This window comes from Magallana gigas, chromosome 8, assembly GCF_963853765.1.
Source record: "Magallana gigas chromosome 8, xbMagGiga1.1, whole genome shotgun sequence".
Lineage (NCBI taxonomy): Eukaryota > Metazoa > Mollusca > Bivalvia > Ostreida > Ostreidae > Magallana > Magallana gigas.
Genome location: NC_088860.1, coordinates 24,442,843 through 24,463,320, shown reverse-complemented (window position 1 = coordinate 24,463,320; position 20,478 = coordinate 24,442,843). Strand labels below are relative to the sequence as shown.

General features: G+C 33.2%; 4 protein-coding genes across 5 annotated transcripts; 3 read left to right on the top strand and 1 right to left on the bottom strand.

Moving 5' to 3' along the window:
* The first annotated feature begins 3,472 nt into the window (after positions 1 to 3,472).
* On the top strand, positions 3,473 to 6,630 carry LOC105317784 (serine protease 33). The gene is made up of 7 exons (XM_066069056.1): positions 3,473 to 3,610; positions 3,898 to 3,958; positions 4,097 to 4,307; positions 4,487 to 4,671; positions 5,174 to 5,338; positions 6,143 to 6,282; positions 6,426 to 6,630. Exons 2-7 carry the CDS (start codon positions 3,904 to 3,906, stop codon positions 6,585 to 6,587), a joined length of 918 nt encoding a protein of 305 aa, XP_065925128.1. The 5' UTR covers positions 3,473 to 3,610; positions 3,898 to 3,903; the 3' UTR covers positions 6,588 to 6,630.
* Positions 6,631 to 7,006: 376 nt separating this feature from the next.
* On the top strand, positions 7,007 to 9,076 carry LOC136270684 (ATP-dependent DNA helicase RecQ-like). The gene is made up of 2 exons (XM_066069055.1): positions 7,007 to 7,527; positions 7,883 to 9,076. The coding sequence occupies exons 1-2, from the start codon at positions 7,007 to 7,009 to the stop codon at positions 9,042 to 9,044; spliced, it is 1,683 nt and encodes a 560-aa protein (XP_065925127.1). The 3' UTR covers positions 9,045 to 9,076.
* Positions 7,121 to 15,301, bottom strand: LOC136270683 (uncharacterized). Of its 2 annotated transcripts, none has more exons than XM_066069053.1 (7): positions 14,527 to 15,301; positions 14,081 to 14,148; positions 13,269 to 13,709; positions 11,898 to 12,710; positions 10,829 to 10,950; positions 10,421 to 10,620; positions 7,121 to 10,123 (listed from the first exon to the last, which is right to left on the bottom strand). In XM_066069053.1, the coding sequence occupies exons 1-7, from the start codon at positions 14,939 to 14,941 to the stop codon at positions 9,279 to 9,281; spliced, it is 2,904 nt and encodes a 967-aa protein (XP_065925125.1). In that variant the 5' UTR covers positions 14,942 to 15,301; the 3' UTR covers positions 7,121 to 9,278. The 2 variants fall into 2 exon arrangements, with proteins under 2 accessions (XP_065925125.1, XP_065925126.1); XM_066069054.1 differs by having other exon boundaries at positions 14,799 to 14,891.
* A 4,291-nt stretch (positions 15,302 to 19,592) lies between these two features.
* LOC136270691 (complement C1q-like protein 4) lies at positions 19,593 to 20,054 on the top strand. Its single transcript, XM_066069079.1, has one exon. The coding sequence runs from the start codon at positions 19,593 to 19,595 to the stop codon at positions 20,052 to 20,054; it is 462 nt and encodes a 153-aa protein (XP_065925151.1).
* The last annotated feature ends 424 nt before the right edge of the window (positions 20,055 to 20,478 follow it).

Below are 20,478 nucleotides of genomic sequence, written 5' to 3'. Positions count from 1 at the left end.
TCGATCATCTGTCTTATAGACTAAACTCAAAAAACATGGAAAGTCTATATATAGTTGATAAAGTCTATCAATGATTCCTACTTTTTTTCCATAACCATTTTTTATCTTTTGTTCCTTTATCTTTCCTAACTGTGTGTTTGTGAATCAAAACTTCGTAAAAACTAAGATCCACACCTTTTTGAAGTTGTTTGAATTTATGATCTTTGATCCCGATCACTTGGATCCCGATATGTGAGTAATTGATGTCGGGATCGAAATTCCAAAAAAAAACGCTAGTCGATAAACATACACATGTATTTCCAGATAATTTAACTATGATAAACTTATCATGGAAATTTCTTTTTTTCTTTTTCTTTTTTTTTTTGAATACTTCTTTTAATAAAAAATGATTTAAACAATTAAGAATGGGCACTATCGTAGAATGATTGCATAGTTATCTCACAAATTGTTGCATTGTAATTCTTAAAAAGAGAGTTTAAAAACAGTTTCCCATTATATAAGTCTATGTTAAACTTCGAACATATTTTGGAGCCGTACGTAGTATTAGTCCGGGGATCACGGTTTTCACAATTTAGAATCTACACCATCTTAGGGTACTTGTATGGTAATCTCACTAATTTTAGCATTGTAGTCCTTGAGAATACATTTTTAAAAACATTTCCCCCCATAAATTTCTATGTTAAGTTTGAGTTTTTTAATCAACTTTGAACCCCTCTTGGGACCCCAGTATTGACCCGGGGATTGCAATTTTTACAATTTAGAATTTTCACTATATATACAAGTTTTGGTGTAAATATTGGCATATCTGGTGCAGTGGTTTTTAAGAAGAAGATTTTTAAAGACACCCACCAAAAGTTTCACAATTATCTCCCTTTTAAAAAGGGTTGTGCCCTTTATTTTAACAATTTAGAATCCTCTTCCCATAAGGATGCTTTGTACCAAGTTTGGTTAATTTTGGCTCAGTGGTTCTAGAGAAGAAGTCAAAAATGTGAAAAGTTTACAGACGGACGGACAGACAGACGGACGGACGGACGGACGGACGACGGACAACAGGTGATCAGAAAAGCTTACTTGAACCTTCGGTTCAGGTGAGCTAAAAATGGCAGGAGATGACTTAATGCATACATGTGCACTGTTGCAACCACTATTGAAATAAAACCACTATTGAAATAAATCATTTCAATAATGGTTGAGAATGCATTTCATTAGAAAAATCACTTTGCAACCACTATTGAAATAAAACCACAATTGAAACAAATTATTTCAATAGTGGTTGGGAATGTATTTCATTTGAAGAATCACTTTACAACCACTATTGAAATACAACCACTATTGAAATAATATATATTCAAATAGTGTTCCGGGATGTATTCCATTTTTAAAATCAATTTACAGACACTGTTGAAGTACAACTACTACTCAGTATTAAAATTATTTTTTCAATCGTAGCTTAGAATAAATTTCTTTATTAATATTACTTTGACAATTTATATTTTTTTTCTTTACATTTCTCTTTCTAGAAACATATCCTGTCCTATGATATTGTATATTACTTGCACAATAGTGAACATCTTGTAAATTGCCAGAACTTCTGTTCAAACCCCCTGTGTATTAAATAATGTCTTACTGATGATTATTATTATGAAATTAATATGACTATTAATATAAATTATTTCAATAGCGGTTGGGGGTGTACTTCACTACGACCACTATTGAAATATATTATTTCAATAGTGGTTAAGGATGCAATTCATTTCAACCACTATTGAAATAATTTATTTCAATAGTGGTTGGGAATACCTTTCATTTCAACCACTATTGAAATAAAGTATTTCAATGGTGGTTGATGATGCATTTCAGTTTTATGTCTATTATTATGTCTGTTTGTAACACTTTCCTTTCTGCTAGGGGAGTTTCTTAAGAAAAGAAGTATGTCTTATGAGATGATGAATTCAATTTTGATTATAATGTTCTTTGATTTACCTCTATATGGTCATGTTTCCCATACCATCTGACATCTGGAACCAAAAGTGTTATGCACAGTCGGAATAATAGGCATTAAAATAACATCCTACCACAATTGAAATATTTTATTTCGATAATGGTTGTAATGAACCGCACCCTTAACCACAATTGAAATAAATTATTTCAATAGTCGTTGTTATGAAATGCAAACCTAACCACTATTGAAATAATTTATTTCAATAGTGGTTATAATGAAACTTATACCCAACCACTATTGAAATAATTTATTTCATTCAATATTGGTCTTAATGAAGTACATTCTCAACCATTATTGAAAATATTTATCTTAATAGAGATGTTCATTATCACATAAATCTATAATGATATATAAGCTATAAATTATTTTTTAATATGCAGGGGTTTTGAATAGAAGTTCTGGCAATTTACAACGTTGTCTTCTAGTACAAATAATTTACAACTTCCATAAAACATGATATATCTATAGAAAGAGAAAGGTAAAGAAAAGATATGAACACAATTTCATATGTTTATCTGCGAGGATTGGTTATTTCTGCACAACATCCTAAAATTAGTACATTTATATCATATATCGATTACTATTACCATAAAATATGCAAGTCTTTAGTAACTTAATTGTGTATTTGAATTAGTTGTTAGATAAAAACAAATGTATATGCATGTTTATCTGTAAGAATTGGTTATTTACTTCTACACAGCAGTGAAACTTGTAACATAATTGTGTATTTGATATTATTCGTTAGATTTCTTGCATTTCATAATAGTATGCAAATATGATTTACAACTTCTTTCTTTCCAAATGTGTTACAATAGTGATTACATAGTTATATTATTTTGTAAAGTAATTCATTCCCATCAACGATAAAAAAAATAAATTTAATAGTAGTTGAACTTTAATGGTCTCAGTAAAATAGTTTCTATCATGAAATACATCCTCAACCTCTATTAAAATCATTACTTCAATAGTGGTTGTATTTCAATAGTGGTTGCAAAGTGATTTTTCTAATGAAATAAGTCCCCAACCACTATTGAAATAATTTATTTCAATAGTGGTTTTATTTCAATAGTGGTTGCAAGGTTATTTTTCTAATGAAATACATTCCCAACCACTATTGAAATAATTTATTTCAATAGTGGTTTTATTTCAATAGTGGTGCACTCTCTGATGTTGAAATAGATTTTTACGAGATAAATGTTTGCTCAATTTACCCATTGTACAACGATAAAATAGTTTTTGTATTATTTGTCTATATATTTATTTATTAATTAGTTAACTAACACTGAATTTTACGCGTTCTGAATCTCACCGCTTTTCAATATTTCTATATTGCTGGATCCGCCTCTGTTAAACCTTATGTACTTTCACATATTTTTTCATCAATCACATGCATGATCTTGTGATCCTTGCCCATTTTGTGTTTATTTGAACAAATATTTATGTTTAAAATCAACCTAATATACATGTAACCTATTTTAGTGATTAAAAAAGTTGAGGTCGTCCTGTCTCCGACACGCAGGTTAAACCCGGTGCGCATACGATGCCCTGCCATGTCGCCTGTCAAAGTCCGATCGTTTACATCATCTGATAATGGGAGCATAATTACAGGTAAGACGCACGCTTCTTTGTTTATAACCCATCAGGTAATTATGCTGCACACTCACCTATCTTAACATTTTCTACAATGTATAACCAAGAAGACAGTGCGAGAAAAACAATAAGTAACATTTTTCTTGAGAATCATTTGTAGTACAACAGTCCATGTAAATAACTTTCGGTGTATTGTTCTAATCCAGCTTTGCTTGGGAACAAAAACATTAATATTTGTCCATTGCTACACATAGAAAACGTTTTTTTACTAGTCATGATAGATGATGTTTTCTCCTTATTCACAGGGCACGATGTTCAAGCATTCGATTATACTCGCTCTGCTTCCTCTGTGGATGGCACAACAAGGTAACAAACCCAAGCTTCTGTTTTCTATCACATTTCATGGACAAAAACAATTTTTTAACAGTTGTATCATCTGAATGATGTATTAACATTATGAACACATGTAAACATCGGACTTTATCTCTCCCTGTGTTGTGTTAGGCGATGGCCTGTCAAGACAAAAACGCGTGATTGGCGGTAAAATGGCGGGAGATGGAGAATGGCCGTGGTTGGTCAGTTTGCATGGAGAAGTTGTCACCAAGAAACTCTTTTGGTTTATTCCTATTCCTATCGCCCACAAGCGTTTTGTATGTGGCGGATCTGTGCTGAATGATAGATGGATCCTCACTGCCGCGCACTGTTTCCACGACAGGTCAAATCCCAATTTGCACAGTTACATGCAACACATTCAATATTACATCTATGCAAGCATACTTGTACAATGATTTATTTTAAGAGACAAACCAAAAAAAAATATCGCAAGAATTGACAAACAATTCTAGCTTTGCTACAGATGTTGATGGTAAGTAATGTTCCTACTTTAATTTATAGAAATAGTGGATCAGAAAAAAGGAACCCATCGAACTGGGAGGCCAAACTTGCGTCCGCGTCCTTGAAGTCCAATCCCCTGGAAAAGATCAAGAATTTCCTGGGGAAGCTGTTTGACAAGGAATCGTGGCGATACTGGGAGGTGGATGTTGACCGGATAGTGCTGCACCCACAGTACAGCGATAACAGTGAAGAGCATTTACTTTTTTAGTATCTTAAGAGGACAGGATGGTCGCGACCATTTATAGACCATACTGATCTCCTTGAAAAAGAGAGTTCTGTATGAAGATGAAAGGAAATATTCAAATTTTCAAGCTAAATTGTGTGGGGGGTTTTCTTCACCAAAATATATTTATGATTGTTAATAGTTAAAGATTATATGCAGGATGCTTCTTTATTAAAAACTGACAATTATTCTTGAGAGTTGTATGTAACTTATTGTAAGTTTTTAGGACAAATGTGTTAACAAAAACATAAAATTCAATCGACTTATTAATCCAAAATCAATCATTTTTTGGCATGGTAAAACAATATTTTTTAATGAAATTTTACTCGGACGGGAAATATCCAGTTAAGAATGTTTTAGCCAAACCAAACAATATTTTTCCAAGAGGAGAAATTGCGATATAAACGTCGGTATCTTTGAAAGTAAATTATAATACATGTAGTCATTTTTTCTTCTAACTCCAGATTTATGGGAGCATGACCTAGCACTGGTGCGCTTGTCTCGGAGCGTGCCCTCTGGTCCTAAATACGACAAAATAAAGCGCGTCATCCTGCCCTCTGTCGACAATGCGTCATTTCCGGGCATTGGAGACGACTGCGTCATGAAAGGCTGGGGATGCAAGTCTGGAGGTGAACATTTTGGAATTCTATTCATTTGTAGCATATTTTTAAAGTTCTGTTTACTTTTTTTTCTCAAAATGGCGCATTGATACTCTCATATACATGTACATGTACATATATGTATACTCTGGGTGGTATTAACTTTACTACTTACATTAAAAAACAAACACAAACATCAAAATGCCTGACAGCCAGCCGTGGTTGCTGGACGCCTTTGATTTATTAACTATTGCTATCTATATAGACAAACTTGCAGAAAAACATCATGATGAACTAGCATATATAAATATATGAAAACTGCTAGTATACCAATATACATCAAAAATAAATATCAGAGTCATAAAAAATATCTCCCTTTACACAATGCATCAGGGCCGGCCAGGAAAAAAACTAGAGATAAAACGATAAAAATCGCAGTATAAAAACTCTAGAAAACCTGTGTCTGTTGCCAGGTGCCGCTGGATGCAGGGAGGTTGTGAACAGACCTCACAACATATATGGTATATATTTTACATAAAGATACTTAGTACTAAATTTTTTATTAAATTTTGTCTAACTCCTGACGCGCGGCGGCTAGAAGTGAATACCTGAATAACACCTGTCTAAAACCTGTTCTACTCTCCAATTCTATTGGCTACTAATGGACCCTTCCATAATAATGCACCGTTCCGTAAATACAACATTTTCCCGCTATTACTACCGAAACGCGGGAAAATACAATTATCGTTGTCGTTGTGAACTTGGTAATTTTGGTACAACCAATGCAGAACATTAATTGTATACCTTTTACTTATCGGATTCATTTTGTTACAGGTGCCAAGTTGTCCTTTGTTGCTCACAGTGTTTCACTTCCTGTTTATGACACGAAATCTTGTGCGCAGATATATGGAACTTCCGATATAGGCAAAAGAATATGTGCTGGATATCTTCATAACGGCAAGGGCATTTGCAAGGCAAGTTTCTAAACCCCTTCAATTGCAAAAAAAAAAAAATCAACTTAATACTTTCCCAGTGTTTTTCTAAGTATTTTTAAAGAAATTATTGTTGTGTAGTATACATGAACGAGTTAAGAGATTTTATGTTAATTTTTTCTTAGGGTGACAGTGGAGGACCGCTAACATGTCGGGACAATGACGGACGGTGGATCCAAGTGGGCGTGGCATCTTTTTCCAGTCGGGATAAACCCGGCAGCTACCCAGCTGTGTTCACACGTGTATCGGCATACCTTGATTGGATAAACAAGACAATAAAGGGATGAATAATTCAATTTGAGTATATAGAATAAATTCTGTCATAATAAAGACTCTTTACAGTATTTATTCTGGTCATGAATCACTCAAACAAACTATATCTCAAGATCAATATTAAATACGCAATACTAACTTCATTATGAATATAATCATTATAAACAATAACTACTGAATAACTGATTTATTTTGTTCTAACCCCTTTTATCATTTGCATTTGTTGATACTAATAATTATGTTTCTAAAACTTTTACAAAAGAAATTGAAATTTTGTACAATCATATATATAAAACAAAAAAAAATCCTTTTAAGTAGTACCCATCTTCGCTAGCCAAGGGTTTACGATCCACTCTGCTCCTCTACAACCCTTGGCAGATTTAGCCGATTATGTCAAGAAATCAAATGCGCCGCCTATCGTCGTAATCGAGTTATGTCCCTTGAATGTTTTCATTGTTTAACCAATGAAAATCTTCGTAACTTAAGGTTAAAAAAAATGACGTATTCAACAATGGCGGCCTCCACAGAACTTCAAGAAATAATTTGCAAACGATTTAAAATACAGTCTTTGACAGATAAACAATCAAAAACCATCAGTGCGATTGAACAAGCAAAAGATGTGTTTCTATGTACCAGAACAGGTAGTGGAAAGTCGTTAACCTACGAGTACTTTCCGGTGCTACATCCAGGAAAATGCGTTGTTGTCGTGGCCCCCTTGTTAAGTGTCATGCAGGAACAATGTTATAAGCTCAACAATCTGGGTTTTAAAGCTACTTTTATCGGTAAAGACTTTCGAGAATCCGGTGCATTAGAACAAGGTGCGTTTGATTTTGTGTTTGGCAGTCCAGAGTCCTTCATTAATAACAGCAACTGGAGAGAGATGTTGAAGTCCGAAATTTACCAAAGTAAATTACAGTTGATTGCTGTTGATGAAGCCCATACTGTTACACAATGGTAAGCAAATATAATCTTATTAATTTTCCTTTCGGAGTTTCCTTTTACTGGAAATAAAACCAGTCTTTAAAATGCTGTCAAATAGTGTTTTTATAGAAATGTACATCTGTAAAGTACTATGACTTAAAAATTCTGATATTTATACACGCAAATCTATCATTTTTTTAAATATGTAGTATACAGAATAGACTCAAGCCCTTGTTTCTTTATCTTTGCTAGCCAAGGGTTTACGATCTACTCTGCTACTTAGACATGTTAAAGTAGCAGAGTGGATAGTAAACCATTGGCTAGAGAAGATGTTGTTTCTTACAATAAACATTTCAGCAAGATTTTTCATTCTTTTGTATTGTTTTAGGGGTGAAGGTGATAAAGATGAAGAGCCCTTTCGAGAGGCATTCGCCAACATAGGGGAGTTACGGTCAATCTGTCCAAAGGCAACTCTACTTGCGTTAACTGCAACATCTGGACCTAGTCAGCGTAGAAGAATAATGAAAATGTTATGCTTTCGTTCAAATTCTGATATCATATTAGATTCACCAGATCGGGAGAACATTAAAATCACTTCAGTGTGTATTCCTAATTCTGACAATTTAGAAAAAGTTTTCAAATGGCTAATTGACAGTGTGAGGTTGAACAAAGTTAAAACTGAGAGACATGTAGTTTTTTGTGAAAGTATTTCTGATGTATCAAAAATCTACACAACCTTTGTGAAACATTTTGGAAATGACTGTGAATTATTTGAAATGTTCCATAGCAAGACTGATGAGAAAGTAAAAGAAATTATTTCTAAAGACATGAGTAAAGATGGCAATATCAGGGTTTTGATCTGTACAAATGCTGCAGGTATGGGCGTTAATTTTCACAATGTGCATCATGTTGTCCATTATAAACTACCTAGAAAATTAGATACATTTGTGCAGCAGATGGGAAGAGCAGGGAGGGATGGACATTTATCTGATGAACTGATAATGTATAAAAGTAACAAAAATCACCTTAAAAGGGTTGAAAGCGAGCTTGTTCGATTGGCTAAAGATGATAGTAAATGTAGACATGAACTCCTATGTGAAGCATATCTTTCACCTAATAAAAAAATATTACCATCTCATGACTGTTGTGAAGTTTGTGAAAAAAGTTGTGATTGTAAAAGTGATCTGTGTCCTCGAAAACATGAATATTTTAAAACAGAAAATGAAGATAGTGCTTCAGATTCTGAAGATGAAATGACCAGATCTGTTAGCGATAAAGAAAAAAAATTAATACATGATAAACTGGTGTTTTATAAATCACAAATGTCCATAGATTGTATAATAGATTTTGAAGTAGTGCACGGACTTACAAATGAAGTTCTCAACAAATTGGTGCGAAGCAGCGATTCAATATTTACACCTGATGATGTTATGAAAAAGTTTCCAATATGGTCAACTGATACAGCTACTGAAGTCAGTAAAATTATCTCTGAAGTTGTTGGCGACTCTGATATGTATAATTTTGCAGAAGACACTGAAGAGTCAGATTGATATTTGGGAATAAATATGCTTTATTTTCAATAGTTTGGTGTTACTGATTTAACTTTAATAAGAGTTTAATAAACCATTGGCACTGTGATAAACTGAAATTATATTTCCAGGTACATTACAAATTAAATTTTTGTGTATACTATAACATAAATGCATCTAAACAAAATAATTATCATTTAAATCAAAAATTCAAATACCATGATAGCAATTTTACATTCTTTTTGTCAGTTTCTATTATACAATCTCGTATGATAATCTTTCCTTTTGGCTTTGAATCCATTTATGTAATTCAAAAACTTTAACACGTGAAAATAGGTCCTGAAAATTGGGAAATGCATGGAATTGCCTTCCAGGCACATTGTCAAAAACTTCAGCCATCTTGAGTTGGTCAATAATTAGCTCCACATCAGCCTTCTTGGATGTTTCAGCTCGAGTTGTCCCTTTTGGTTTCATGTTAATCTCTTTCATCACGTTCTGTTTTATTTCATCTTGCACCTGCAGTGATAAGGCTGCTTTTTTCGCACTTTGAAATGTAACATTTGCTCCTTGTGAGCGCACTTTCTCCTTTAATCTATGGACCATGATTTCCACCAGATTATCATTTGGAATGTTGCGGCCGGTGCCACCAGAAAGATTTGATGTACAGTTCCACTTATATTCATAAGCATCTTTTGGACTTAGTATGCAAGAGTAATATGCCAAGAATCTAAACAACCAGATTTGGTATTTGGTGTGGCGACTTACACCTGAAAGTAACATTTGAAACTTCGCATTGGTCATTATCCTGTCACCATCACCCATAGAGTATCCATCATTGGTGTCCTTAAGCAGTAGTAGACATTTCATTAATGAGGCCCTGTATAACGCAATTCGATCTGGTTTCTTGTCTTCTTCAGTATCATTTTCAATGAAATCCCACAGATGTTTGTCCTTGAGGTGTCTTCTTAAATGCCCCACTGTCTTATACTGGTTGCCACAAGATACACAGATATACTTTTGTAGGTCAGGATCAAGCATGTCTCGGATTTGCTGACTTTGGACATCTAGTGCCTGTACTCTCTCCTCAAATCTTCCCAAATCTATAAAGACATGGAAAACTAAACAGTCACCTACATTGAAATCATTCATACACAACAGACCTACATTTAACCATGTACTTAGACTGCTGTTTTAAGTTTATTTGATACTGTGAAACTTTCATATTATCTTTAAATGAAATGAATAAATTATTCAATGAAATGGATGTAACATTACAGACCTTTAGTATTGTACATATATGTAAAATCTAATAACAGGCAATTTTCATGTACGTGTAGTTTTTTGCATCATGTTAGTAAAAAAAATGAAACGACTATTTCCAATGATCAATATCTCACCCAGATTAAGGTTTATATATTTATCTAGAATGTCCTTCGCAATTTGCTTGATGAACTTGCACTTCTCCTCTGGAGGTAGTATATCAAAAAGTTCCTGTTTTCGACTTGGTGGTGCATCCAAGGCATCCATTTCCAGGAGATGTAGGCATGCTCCTGTGACAAAACCGTCCAGGCAATCCATAAGAAATGCATAGTGGGCTCTTAAATGAATATAAGTATCAAAGATTAATCAATATTCTCAATACTACGTGTACTTGTGTATGTGTGTGTGCGTATATTAGAACTCCTTTTACTACATGTACTTGCATTGAAATTTTTTCTTTACCATGTACCGTAAAGTCTTGTGTATAACACAAGCTTTTATTCAGCCAAAATTTGATCATGTTATACAAATACATTTATCCATACCTGTACTTCTGAATAACTTCATCTCCACCATGGACATCAATTCTGTGAACAAAATTCCGTAACTGGCTTAAAGTTCCTACTTCAGCAGCTGAACTTGGCTTGTAGAATTGTTGATACACAAGCTGAAATAAACAAATCAAGTTTGGACATTACTACATGTATTTGAAACGTTACTCTTTAAATATAATAATTGAATATAATATGTTTTTACAACTTTTTTCGATAGAGAATTTGATTTTTAACAAACAGTTATGAAAGATACAAATTTTTAATAATCATATACCATTAATAGACTTTAAATATATATACATATTTTTTAAAAATTAATAGGGTTTTAAGGCTGCCTTTGAAACTATAAATAATATGCTCATCAATTGTAAACAAAAGAAATCTTTATTCTGGTACATGTACTTTTTCCCAATTGGTAAAAATACAGATGGCCCAAGCTGAACTACATAAGATACAGTAAAACAGACTTTTAACTAAAGAATAATATTAATATTTCTTCCCCCAAATAGTCAAAATTTTGATAAGATATAACAATCTGCAATTTTATTAATAAAGTGTTTTCAGCCGCCCAAACAAGTTTGCATTTTATGTGTTTTACTGTACATAAATCAAAACAAGTGGTTTAAAGAAAATTGAATCAAAGTAACAAAATAGTAACAAAACTAAAGACTCTAAAAGTAGATAATAAACAGGGCAAACAAAAAGGGGTAGTAATACTATGTAGATATGATATTTGTATATAATTTGGCTTCCTGATCTACACTTATTAAATTTTGTCAGTATGGTAAAGAAATTAATGAATAAAATTATTTTCCCAAAATATGTTTAATTTTAATGGTATAAATTTCTATTCTAAACAGTAACGACCAACAGACTATAAATGTAATAGCAAAGGACTCACAGTGCAATATAAAACTAAAATTATTATCCTAAAGCTTATATAGTGATCTCCAAATAAAGACATTGGTTGCAAATACATAATGATAAGATCAAATGATAATGATTGGAAACCTGTGATTCCTCTACTAAATAACTCAACGAATCAACATAAACCAAATACCTTTTCATTCATAAACAGCAACAAACAGAACTTTTTGGCTATTACCAAACACAGATTCATCATACGATGCAACCCCTCTGGTCTATGAATGACACCTGCCAGTTGATCAAATTTGGACCTGCCATTCATCATAGCTAGTTGAGCACTGTAAGCCCGTTCATTAGTCAAAACATCCCCACCAAATACCTTCTTCTGAATAACCTTTGGATTATCATCTGATGTGTGCGCAATATAATTCATATGAATATGCTCTAAAATGGATATCATATCTTCGCTTTTATTTTCACTTTTGTCCAACAAATCTAGAACCACGAAGTCAGACTTCCTAGACATTTCAGCTCTATGAGGATGATCAATGACCTCTGGTAAATATGGGGCATATTTTTTGAAACACGCTACATACTTGACAATTATTTTCATCATATGAAACAAACAGTTCTGCTCCAAAAACTCACAATCTAAATGTGTTGGAATGAATACCCCATTAGTTACATCACTGATGGACAAAGAAGGTGGCTGATTGCTTAAACTGTTGCCAATAATCCGTTTCTGTAGCCCTATCAACAAAAACCAATGCAGACTCTTCCTTTGCTTTTCTTTGCTCATGTTTGACGGGCATTTGGAAATGTCAAAATTATCCCCAATTATTTCTGATGTTTTCAGATCTCTCGAACCTGATGTTTCAAGCACCCTCTTCTCATTGATAACTGTTGAGTTGATGTGTTCATTTTGGTATTCTGCTAGATCTACCTTCTTCTTTGCTGCTGCTGAGGAGGACACACTTAATCCCAACTTTTGGAACAAGGAAATACACTGAAATGAGAGTCTAGTCATGAAAATGTTCCCCTTTGGCTATCAAATTTTTACTATAAGCATTCACATGTATCATGTATGATAAAAAAAGTGAGCAGACTTTGAAATGTAATTAAATATAAAAAACAAAACAAGGGTGCACCCTTGACCCTATTTCAAGCTATTTTCTTTCCTGTTTAATAATTAATTTTATTCTTGCTTATAATAATAACAATACTGTGGAATCATTTTTATTCATGGGGTCAATGTTTGTGGATAGCCAAAATTTTCCTGGTATGTGGGAATGAAATCTCGTTGGCAATCTTGTTGGTAGCAAGTTCGGGATAACTTTAATGAATACACAAATGCTTGTATATATGTTCGTGGAGATGCAAATTTTACCCACAAACATTGGTCCCCCACAAACAATGATGATTCCATAGAAAAAAACCCTGTCAGGTAAACAAACCTCAAAATATCATTAAAGCTTCAGGGTATAGATTCTAAAAACCATAAATGATTGATCTATGAGGATTTGTTTAAAAAAAATAAAATTCAACAGTATTTAATGATTTTTACCTCATCTGTTGCTCCACTGTGGTCCAGAACCTGAGCAATAATATGATGAAGTGCAGACATGTGCATATTATTGTTTCTTGTAATTATTGCTGCTATTACTGCTACTTCATGTGAGCCTTTTACAGTGTTCGACAAAGTTTTATAAAACACAGGAGCATACAATTGTACTTCAAAAAGCAGTTGATCAAATTTGAAATTTGATAAGTTTTCACATTTTGCACTCCTCAGGCAGCAATTGGACTTCTTGGACACAAGGTTCATAATATCTTTTTCAATGTCATGTATAACACACATTATGAGCTCATCCTTCAGTAAAGAATTGTAGACAAACTTTGCTATGCTCCTCTTTGGTTGTCCACTGGATATGGCTTTGATAACTCGTTTAAGTTCAGCGTCCTTCACAGTTCTAGACTTGATTTGTTTTCCAGTATTAAATAAAACCTACAATTCAATTCATTATGTACATTAGCCTACATATATATCTGCATTGTTTTGCATACTGTTAATAATGTGGAGGAAAAAATAACAAAAGTAAAACTAAAATATAAAACAGCAAAAAAATATTCTTTGTGATTACAAATTGATTAGCTAAATTGTTACAGATTTAATATGAAGAAGAATTTAAGATATATGGCAATATTCTTTTAAACTTGGATTTCAAATCAGTAAAAATCATCCAAATAAATAAATAATTGAATTAATTGAATTGAATAAATATCTATTTAATTGCTTTTCAGAATACCTTGCCTATTAAAGCACTATTAACACTGATTAATAGCTATATCACCTATTAACAAATAAGAAAAACTTACTTTAATTTTGCTAGGTGTAAACAATTTAATACATGGTTTGCGAGTTTTCTCTGGAGTCTTCACAAAACCTGTGAAAATACATTGAAAATATATAGATTTTGTCAGCTTTGCCAATGTTTCAATCATTTCTGAACATATAATAACTGTAAATAATTTACATACCGGTACATATCCCTAACACAATCTATATCTATATATATTGCACAAAATAGCAACTTTAGTCTATACACTTAATAAGAAACTTATAATGAACCGTGCCAGGGTTTACTGTGTTAAATGTGGTTAAAAAATGAATGACGAAAAGATTTACATCAGTTTTTACATGCAGCACTAGCCAAGGGTTTACAATCAACTTTGCTCCTCTGCGCAGAGGATTTTAAACCCTTAGCTATAGTGAAGATGAACATGCAGTTGCTATTTTGAATATAATGTTTATTTTATCTCACCTTGCTTACACTTCTTGACTTTCCTTGGAGTAGGTGAGTGTAGTATAGGCCTACTTCTCTTTGACCCATCCTCTTGAACATTTATATCGTTGGTCACACTTGCATCGCTCACACTGTTACTCGTACATGTAGTTTGTATACTCTTCAAATTTGCACGCATAGACTTTATAAGTTCGTTCTTCTCCCTCCTCAACTCCTCCAACTTATTAATTAAATCAAAATCTATTTTTGATAATTTCTTCAATTTGGAATAACAGTGGCTGCACACATACTTTGACAAACCGTCGTCCTCATGCGGCACATGTCCCAACACTTCATACAGCTGTTGTGCAACCTCAAATGTGTTAGAGAAGATAGTTCTGCGGGATTTTTTATCCAGCTCACAAAAACATGTTCTGCAGGTGGCCGCAGCCATTGTTATTTATGAGCCATGGATTTTGATTGGTGTAAATTGAAGTAGCTAAAATACGTATTTTTGATCTACAGTTATTAGAAGAAATGGTCGGGAAAAAATGGAAAAATAATAAGAATAATTTAAAAAACATATCTAAGTAATTATATATCGTGTTTTTCATTAATCACGTAAAAATTGTAATAATTATTGTATTAAAATTCTGTATGAAAACACAACGAACTACAACGTCAATTAGTAGATTCCCTGCGATCGCCTGGCTTCGCAACCAATCAGATTCCGTTGCGCGAGTTTCGATTTTGCCGGCTAAATCTGCCAAGGGTTGTAGAGAAGCAGAGTGGATCGTAAACCCTTGGCTAGCGAAGATGAGTAGTACCATGTGCCAACTTTGGTCAGATTAATTTTAACTTCGACCTTGACATTGATGCAAATATGAGAACTGTTACATGTATCGTGCATTTATTTTTGTGTGAGTCCATAAAGAAAGCTATATGCGGACTCGGGAATGTATGTGGTTTAGACGATTAATGAACGTGGACGTAAATGAAAATATGAAACCAGTTTATTTTTGTCACTAGATATTTCATTTGAAACCTAAACTTTATGGAATCCTATCGTAACCCCTGGAGGTTTGTGCGGCAGAGCGCTCCAAACACGCGCCAAATTGTTTCCCCCAAGTTCGTTGGAAGGCCAGTGAATTTCCGATAGTGCTGTTACGTTTGAAACCGAAATTTCAGAATATTTTGGCCCATGTCTACACATTGTTGTACTTTTTCACAAACAATCAGTGAAATGATCAATTAAACTCTGTCAACATCTACCATAACCTAAATTTAAGATTTTTTTTTGTAAAAAAAAATTAAGCTCATTATATTCTGACCATACGTTCGATAGAACTGTTTTGATATAAATACTACATGTAGTATAGTATTGAATATTTGAAATAAAAAATTAAGGATAAAGATTGAACTTTTTATTCTCAGATGTGACAGCATGTTATTTCAGTTTTTTTCAGGTTTTTTTTATAATTTGGGTTCTCATACTGCATGTATAGTTTTCAACAATCATCACCATTGAACACAAATGGTCTTAAGATTTTATTCGTTATTTTATTCTTTATCATAATATGAAATCTGATACAAACTTATAATGCCACTCATGCAAAAGATATCATACATTTATCGCATGATAGTGAGCTAGGGCATCACCCATAGACAGTTTTGTTTTTTTGGGAAGTAAATTTTCATATTTTCCAGACATTCCTGCAATTATCGTTTAAACATACTGAACTACATATGATTATGCAAAGTACGTCGGTTTCTAATGACTTTTCAGTAGCAATAACGTTGTGATTGTTTGATTTTTCTGTTATTGTCTCTCTTTCCTTTCATAAATTCAAATCATAGATAGTTAAATTGGTTTTTTTTATATTAAGAGAATTAAAATGAGTAGGTATTTTTGATTTATTCATATTTGTTTACGTACAAGTGTATGCTAAGATCGCCTTTTTGATACCTTTTGAATAAAAAAATCCTGAGATTTCGGAAGAAGTCAGTGGAATATGCTATTTATTCCTCTGGCGACCTGACGTTTTGTTTAGCCCGTCACATGACTGTCTAGACCAATCGGATGACGCGTTGTATTGAATTATCACACTGAAATACAATAAAATACATTGGCTTATATAATATTCATAGCAATCGTCTCTTGCTTATGGGTTATGTTAATGTTTGACAGATTATATGTTACTTAGTCTCGTTCTTATCTTATCGATCTTGTAGACATACGTGTAATTCTAGTACTTCTGGAAGTTAACATCATAGGTATGTTCAAATTTGTTGCATTGACGCATAATCATTTATCAATTATATATAAATTATACAAACTCTTTTATAATTAACAAATCAGAAACAAAAAAAACAATCAAAGTACTGAAGAACTGACGGGAGTTGATTTTGTCGATGTTTGTTTATCTTAAAATCAATGATATGTTATTTTGCATGACAAGTATCTGTAGTTTCTAATTTGCATTTGAATTACGCACATTTTTATATTAATATGAATTTTTGGACTTTTTCGACAAGAATGTCGAGAAACCCCCATATGAATCATGGTAAATAATATTTAGAGTAAAATCAATTCAATTAAACTATATATCAGTAATACAAAATATTTCTCGAAAATTGTATGGATCCAAGCAATGTTGAACTCTAGTCTCGTTCAACCATACGCTCGGCTGACACCGTAAATCTCCGACAAGCATTTACGGAGACAGCCGAGCGTCGAGTTGAACGAGATTATATTGAACTCTGGCGTAGGAATACATACGACTACAAAAAATATTTAAATTGTTCGTACCATTTTAAATCTGACTATTTTCAAGGTATTTATAAATAAGTTTCCTTGAAAAACAATGCTTTAGCATACATTACATCGAATTCATCAATCATTTTCAAGAACTAAGTCTTGTCAGCAGCGATGATTTGTGCTGAGGTCCAAACACCGTTTCACTTTCGGTTTGTCTGAGTGACTGCATAGGAGAGTTGATTAAAATCAACTCCCCAAAAAACAAAAAAAGATTTGAGCGACTAAACAGCTGCACATTAAGTCTTTACAAGAAAATAAATAATTTGTTGTCATGATTATCATTTCATTTCGAAAGAAGTTTTAAAAAACATTCTTTTATGGTTCATAATGTAAACTTTCTAACATCTTTTATCTTTCTATTTAATATTGAAGACACTATTGATGACAATATACATTGATGATACTATACATTGCATGAATGTTGAAGATATACAAAAATTTCATTCACTCAAGGAAAATAATATTTACCGAGTGCATCGCCCGAGAAAAATTAGGATTTTTGGGAGAAATAAAACATTTATTCAAAACACGCCGAGTTCTTATAGGTTTTCCAACTTAAAAGCAAAAACATTGCGAATATTTGACTTTCTATGTTAATTTTCCCATCTATTTAATATAATTGAATTGTGTATAATAGTTGAAGTGGTTTTTTAACATAAATTACGTACAATCTTCAAAAGATCAAATACTATTTTACACATAATATTCAAAGAATGATTCCTTATTAGTTACACATCTGTAATTGTCAGCAATATAGTCAATGATGAAATGTATTGGACCATACATTACGTTCAATCTTTAAAAGATCAAATACTATATTACTTAATAGAGACCATGCCTACCTTTCCATATTGTCGCCTTACGCCTAATGTTTTATGGTTAACTGGGTCTCTATTGGTGTTGTGTACTTCTGCTGAAATAAACATCAGTACTGACGAGTTTGCCGCATGGAAAGCCGAAATTGAACACCAAATTATAAGCCTTCAAAAAGAAAACATGGAGATTAGAGAGACAAATAAAATCTTTTCCATCAAAGTAGGACGTCTGGAAGATAAAATGAAAGAGATGGAAGCAGACAGAAATAGGATGTCGAAGATTATTGAATGTCAGAACGAAGAGCTACGTAATCTTCACAAAAATGTCGACAATCGAGATGACGTAAAAAAAGAAGAGAACGAGAACGATCCTAAAATGCTTGAACGACGAACAAATGATGATAGAAACGAGGGACAGGGAGCTCAAATATCTAGAATAAGTAAGAAAATATGTAGAAAGAGCCATTAGGCAACTATTTTGACTTTCACAGTACAACATACATGTACATTTATACATTAATTGCAAGATAGTTAGGGGGATACATGGTATAAAGATTTATTCCCCAGGCGAAATCCTATTTCTCGAGGAAAATATTTTTTTTTGGGGGGGGGGGGGGATAACACTTTATATTTCCCGAACGATTATTCAGTTAATCGTTTATTAACGCCGAACGACACATCGACAGGTGAAAATATAGAATTCATCGGGTTGAAGATGAATACCGCTTACGAATATAGGCACTCCGTCATATTTCTCTTTCATCATCGATTTCTGTACAACCCCTATATACATGTAAGCCACAGACCAAGTATTTCGCTGTAGAGGTCTCACCTGAGTGGACGTTCATCTTGCCTAGCCGTGTTACTCGGTCGCTATGCAATAATCAAAATTTATATACTTAATAAACAGGTCGATGCCTAATTTAAAACAGAATATGCACATATGATGAGAAAAGATGCATAAAATCCCAAGAGAATGAAAGGAATACTACACGTCCGCCACGAGTTTCAGGCGTGTAAAGAAATCATATGGTTTAGATAAAACTGTGTGACGGTGCCTGTTTACGAACGGTATTCAGATTTATAATCGATTTTAAAACCGGTTTCTTTCTATGGGAATTTAATCTCATTTTTCAATTTTTCGACCTTATTACTTTTTTGATATAGAGTGAAAAGAAATGTTGATATAATTCTATAAAATTATAGAATTAATCATTTTACATTATATGCTCATCCACAGGGTTTTTCATACGCATGAAATGAAAATTCATGTGCTTGCCATAGGGGGTGAATATGATAAAAAGAATATCACGTTACAAGAATATATTAAGTTTTATTGTCCTAACATGTGATTGTGTAGAACCAATCAGATAAAATATCATATGGAATTTTTATGATGAGGTATAATAATTTATAATATTTATATATATATTTCATTTCACTAATATTCAAGCTACAGTTTGGTTCCATCCATGTGTCGTATACTTATCAACAATATTGCAGTACCAGGGACATCGGAATCATTTCAGGAACCTGTCATATTTCACAGCTATTTGTCCAATAACAGTCCGCCAAACCTTGGCACTCATCACGTCATAGCCTTTGATGCCATTCCGATCAACAAAGGAAATGGTTACCACCATGACAACGGTATATTCGAAGCACCTCGGCCAGGAACGTACGTCTTCTTTTGGACCATAAACACTTACCCTAGAGGATATATTCGAACAGAACTAGTGGTTAATGGCAACGTCATCAGTTCTGGGGTCACTGACAGTCACGCGGATGATGGAATAATGAGTGGCACGAATGTAGCTATAGCAGACTTGGTGACTGGAGACCACGTGTATGTCAGACTCCGACACACAGCAATCAACTACATATACAGTAATGCAGAAGGGAGATCGACATTTTCTGGATGGCTTTTGCATTAAAAGATGAAACACTTTCTATCGTATTCTTTATTGTGCCTGATAATGCATATGCTCAGTATTGGGTCTTGAAAATCTTATTGCAAGAAAGATTTGGCTAAATGAATTATACTTTTGATTAATATTTATAAGAACAAAATAATTAATATAGATTCTCAAATCATGAATTCATAATTCACATTTACAACTGATTACAACTGATATACTTTGAAGTACCTCAATCCCCCCCCCCCCCCCACCACACACACACACATGTAAATTATGCCAATCCAACACCTGCATTCCCCATCCTCCAAATGGACACTATCATATGCACTTACTCAAATTATCAAATTATAAACGAAAAACACCACTGAACTCATTTTTGTTTCAGGATTGTCGTTATCGGTTGCAATTTTTACATTTTGTTACTTTGACTTGGCACCTG

Excerpts from the sequence above, each read along its gene's own strand:
- LOC136270683 (XM_066069053.1), bottom strand. The coding sequence starts at position 14,941 with ATGGCTGCGGCCACCTGCAGAACATGTTTTTGTGAGCTGGATAAAAAA. Across the intron at positions 12,711-13,268 it reads ACAGTGGAGCAACAGATGAG|TGTATTTCCTTGTTCCAAAA; the intron begins GTAAAAATCATT and ends CTCTCATTTCAG. Across the intron at positions 10,621-10,828 it reads GAAGTTATTCAGAAGTACAG|AGCCCACTATGCATTTCTTA; the intron begins GTATGGATAAAT and ends TATTCATTTAAG.
- LOC105317784 (XM_066069056.1), top strand. The coding sequence starts at position 3,904 with ATGTTCAAGCATTCGATTATACTCGCTCTGCTTCCTCTGTGGATGGCA. Across the intron at positions 3,959-4,096 it reads TCTGTGGATGGCACAACAAG|GCGATGGCCTGTCAAGACAA; the intron begins GTAACAAACCCA and ends GTGTTGTGTTAG. Across the intron at positions 5,339-6,142 it reads CTGGGGATGCAAGTCTGGAG|GTGCCAAGTTGTCCTTTGTT; the intron begins GTGAACATTTTG and ends ATTTTGTTACAG.
- LOC136270691 (XM_066069079.1), top strand. The coding sequence starts at position 19,593 with ATGTGTCGTATACTTATCAACAATATTGCAGTACCAGGGACATCGGAA.
- LOC136270684 (XM_066069055.1), top strand. The coding sequence starts at position 7,007 with ATGTCCCTTGAATGTTTTCATTGTTTAACCAATGAAAATCTTCGTAAC. Across the intron at positions 7,528-7,882 it reads GCCCATACTGTTACACAATG|GGGTGAAGGTGATAAAGATG; the intron begins GTAAGCAAATAT and ends GTATTGTTTTAG.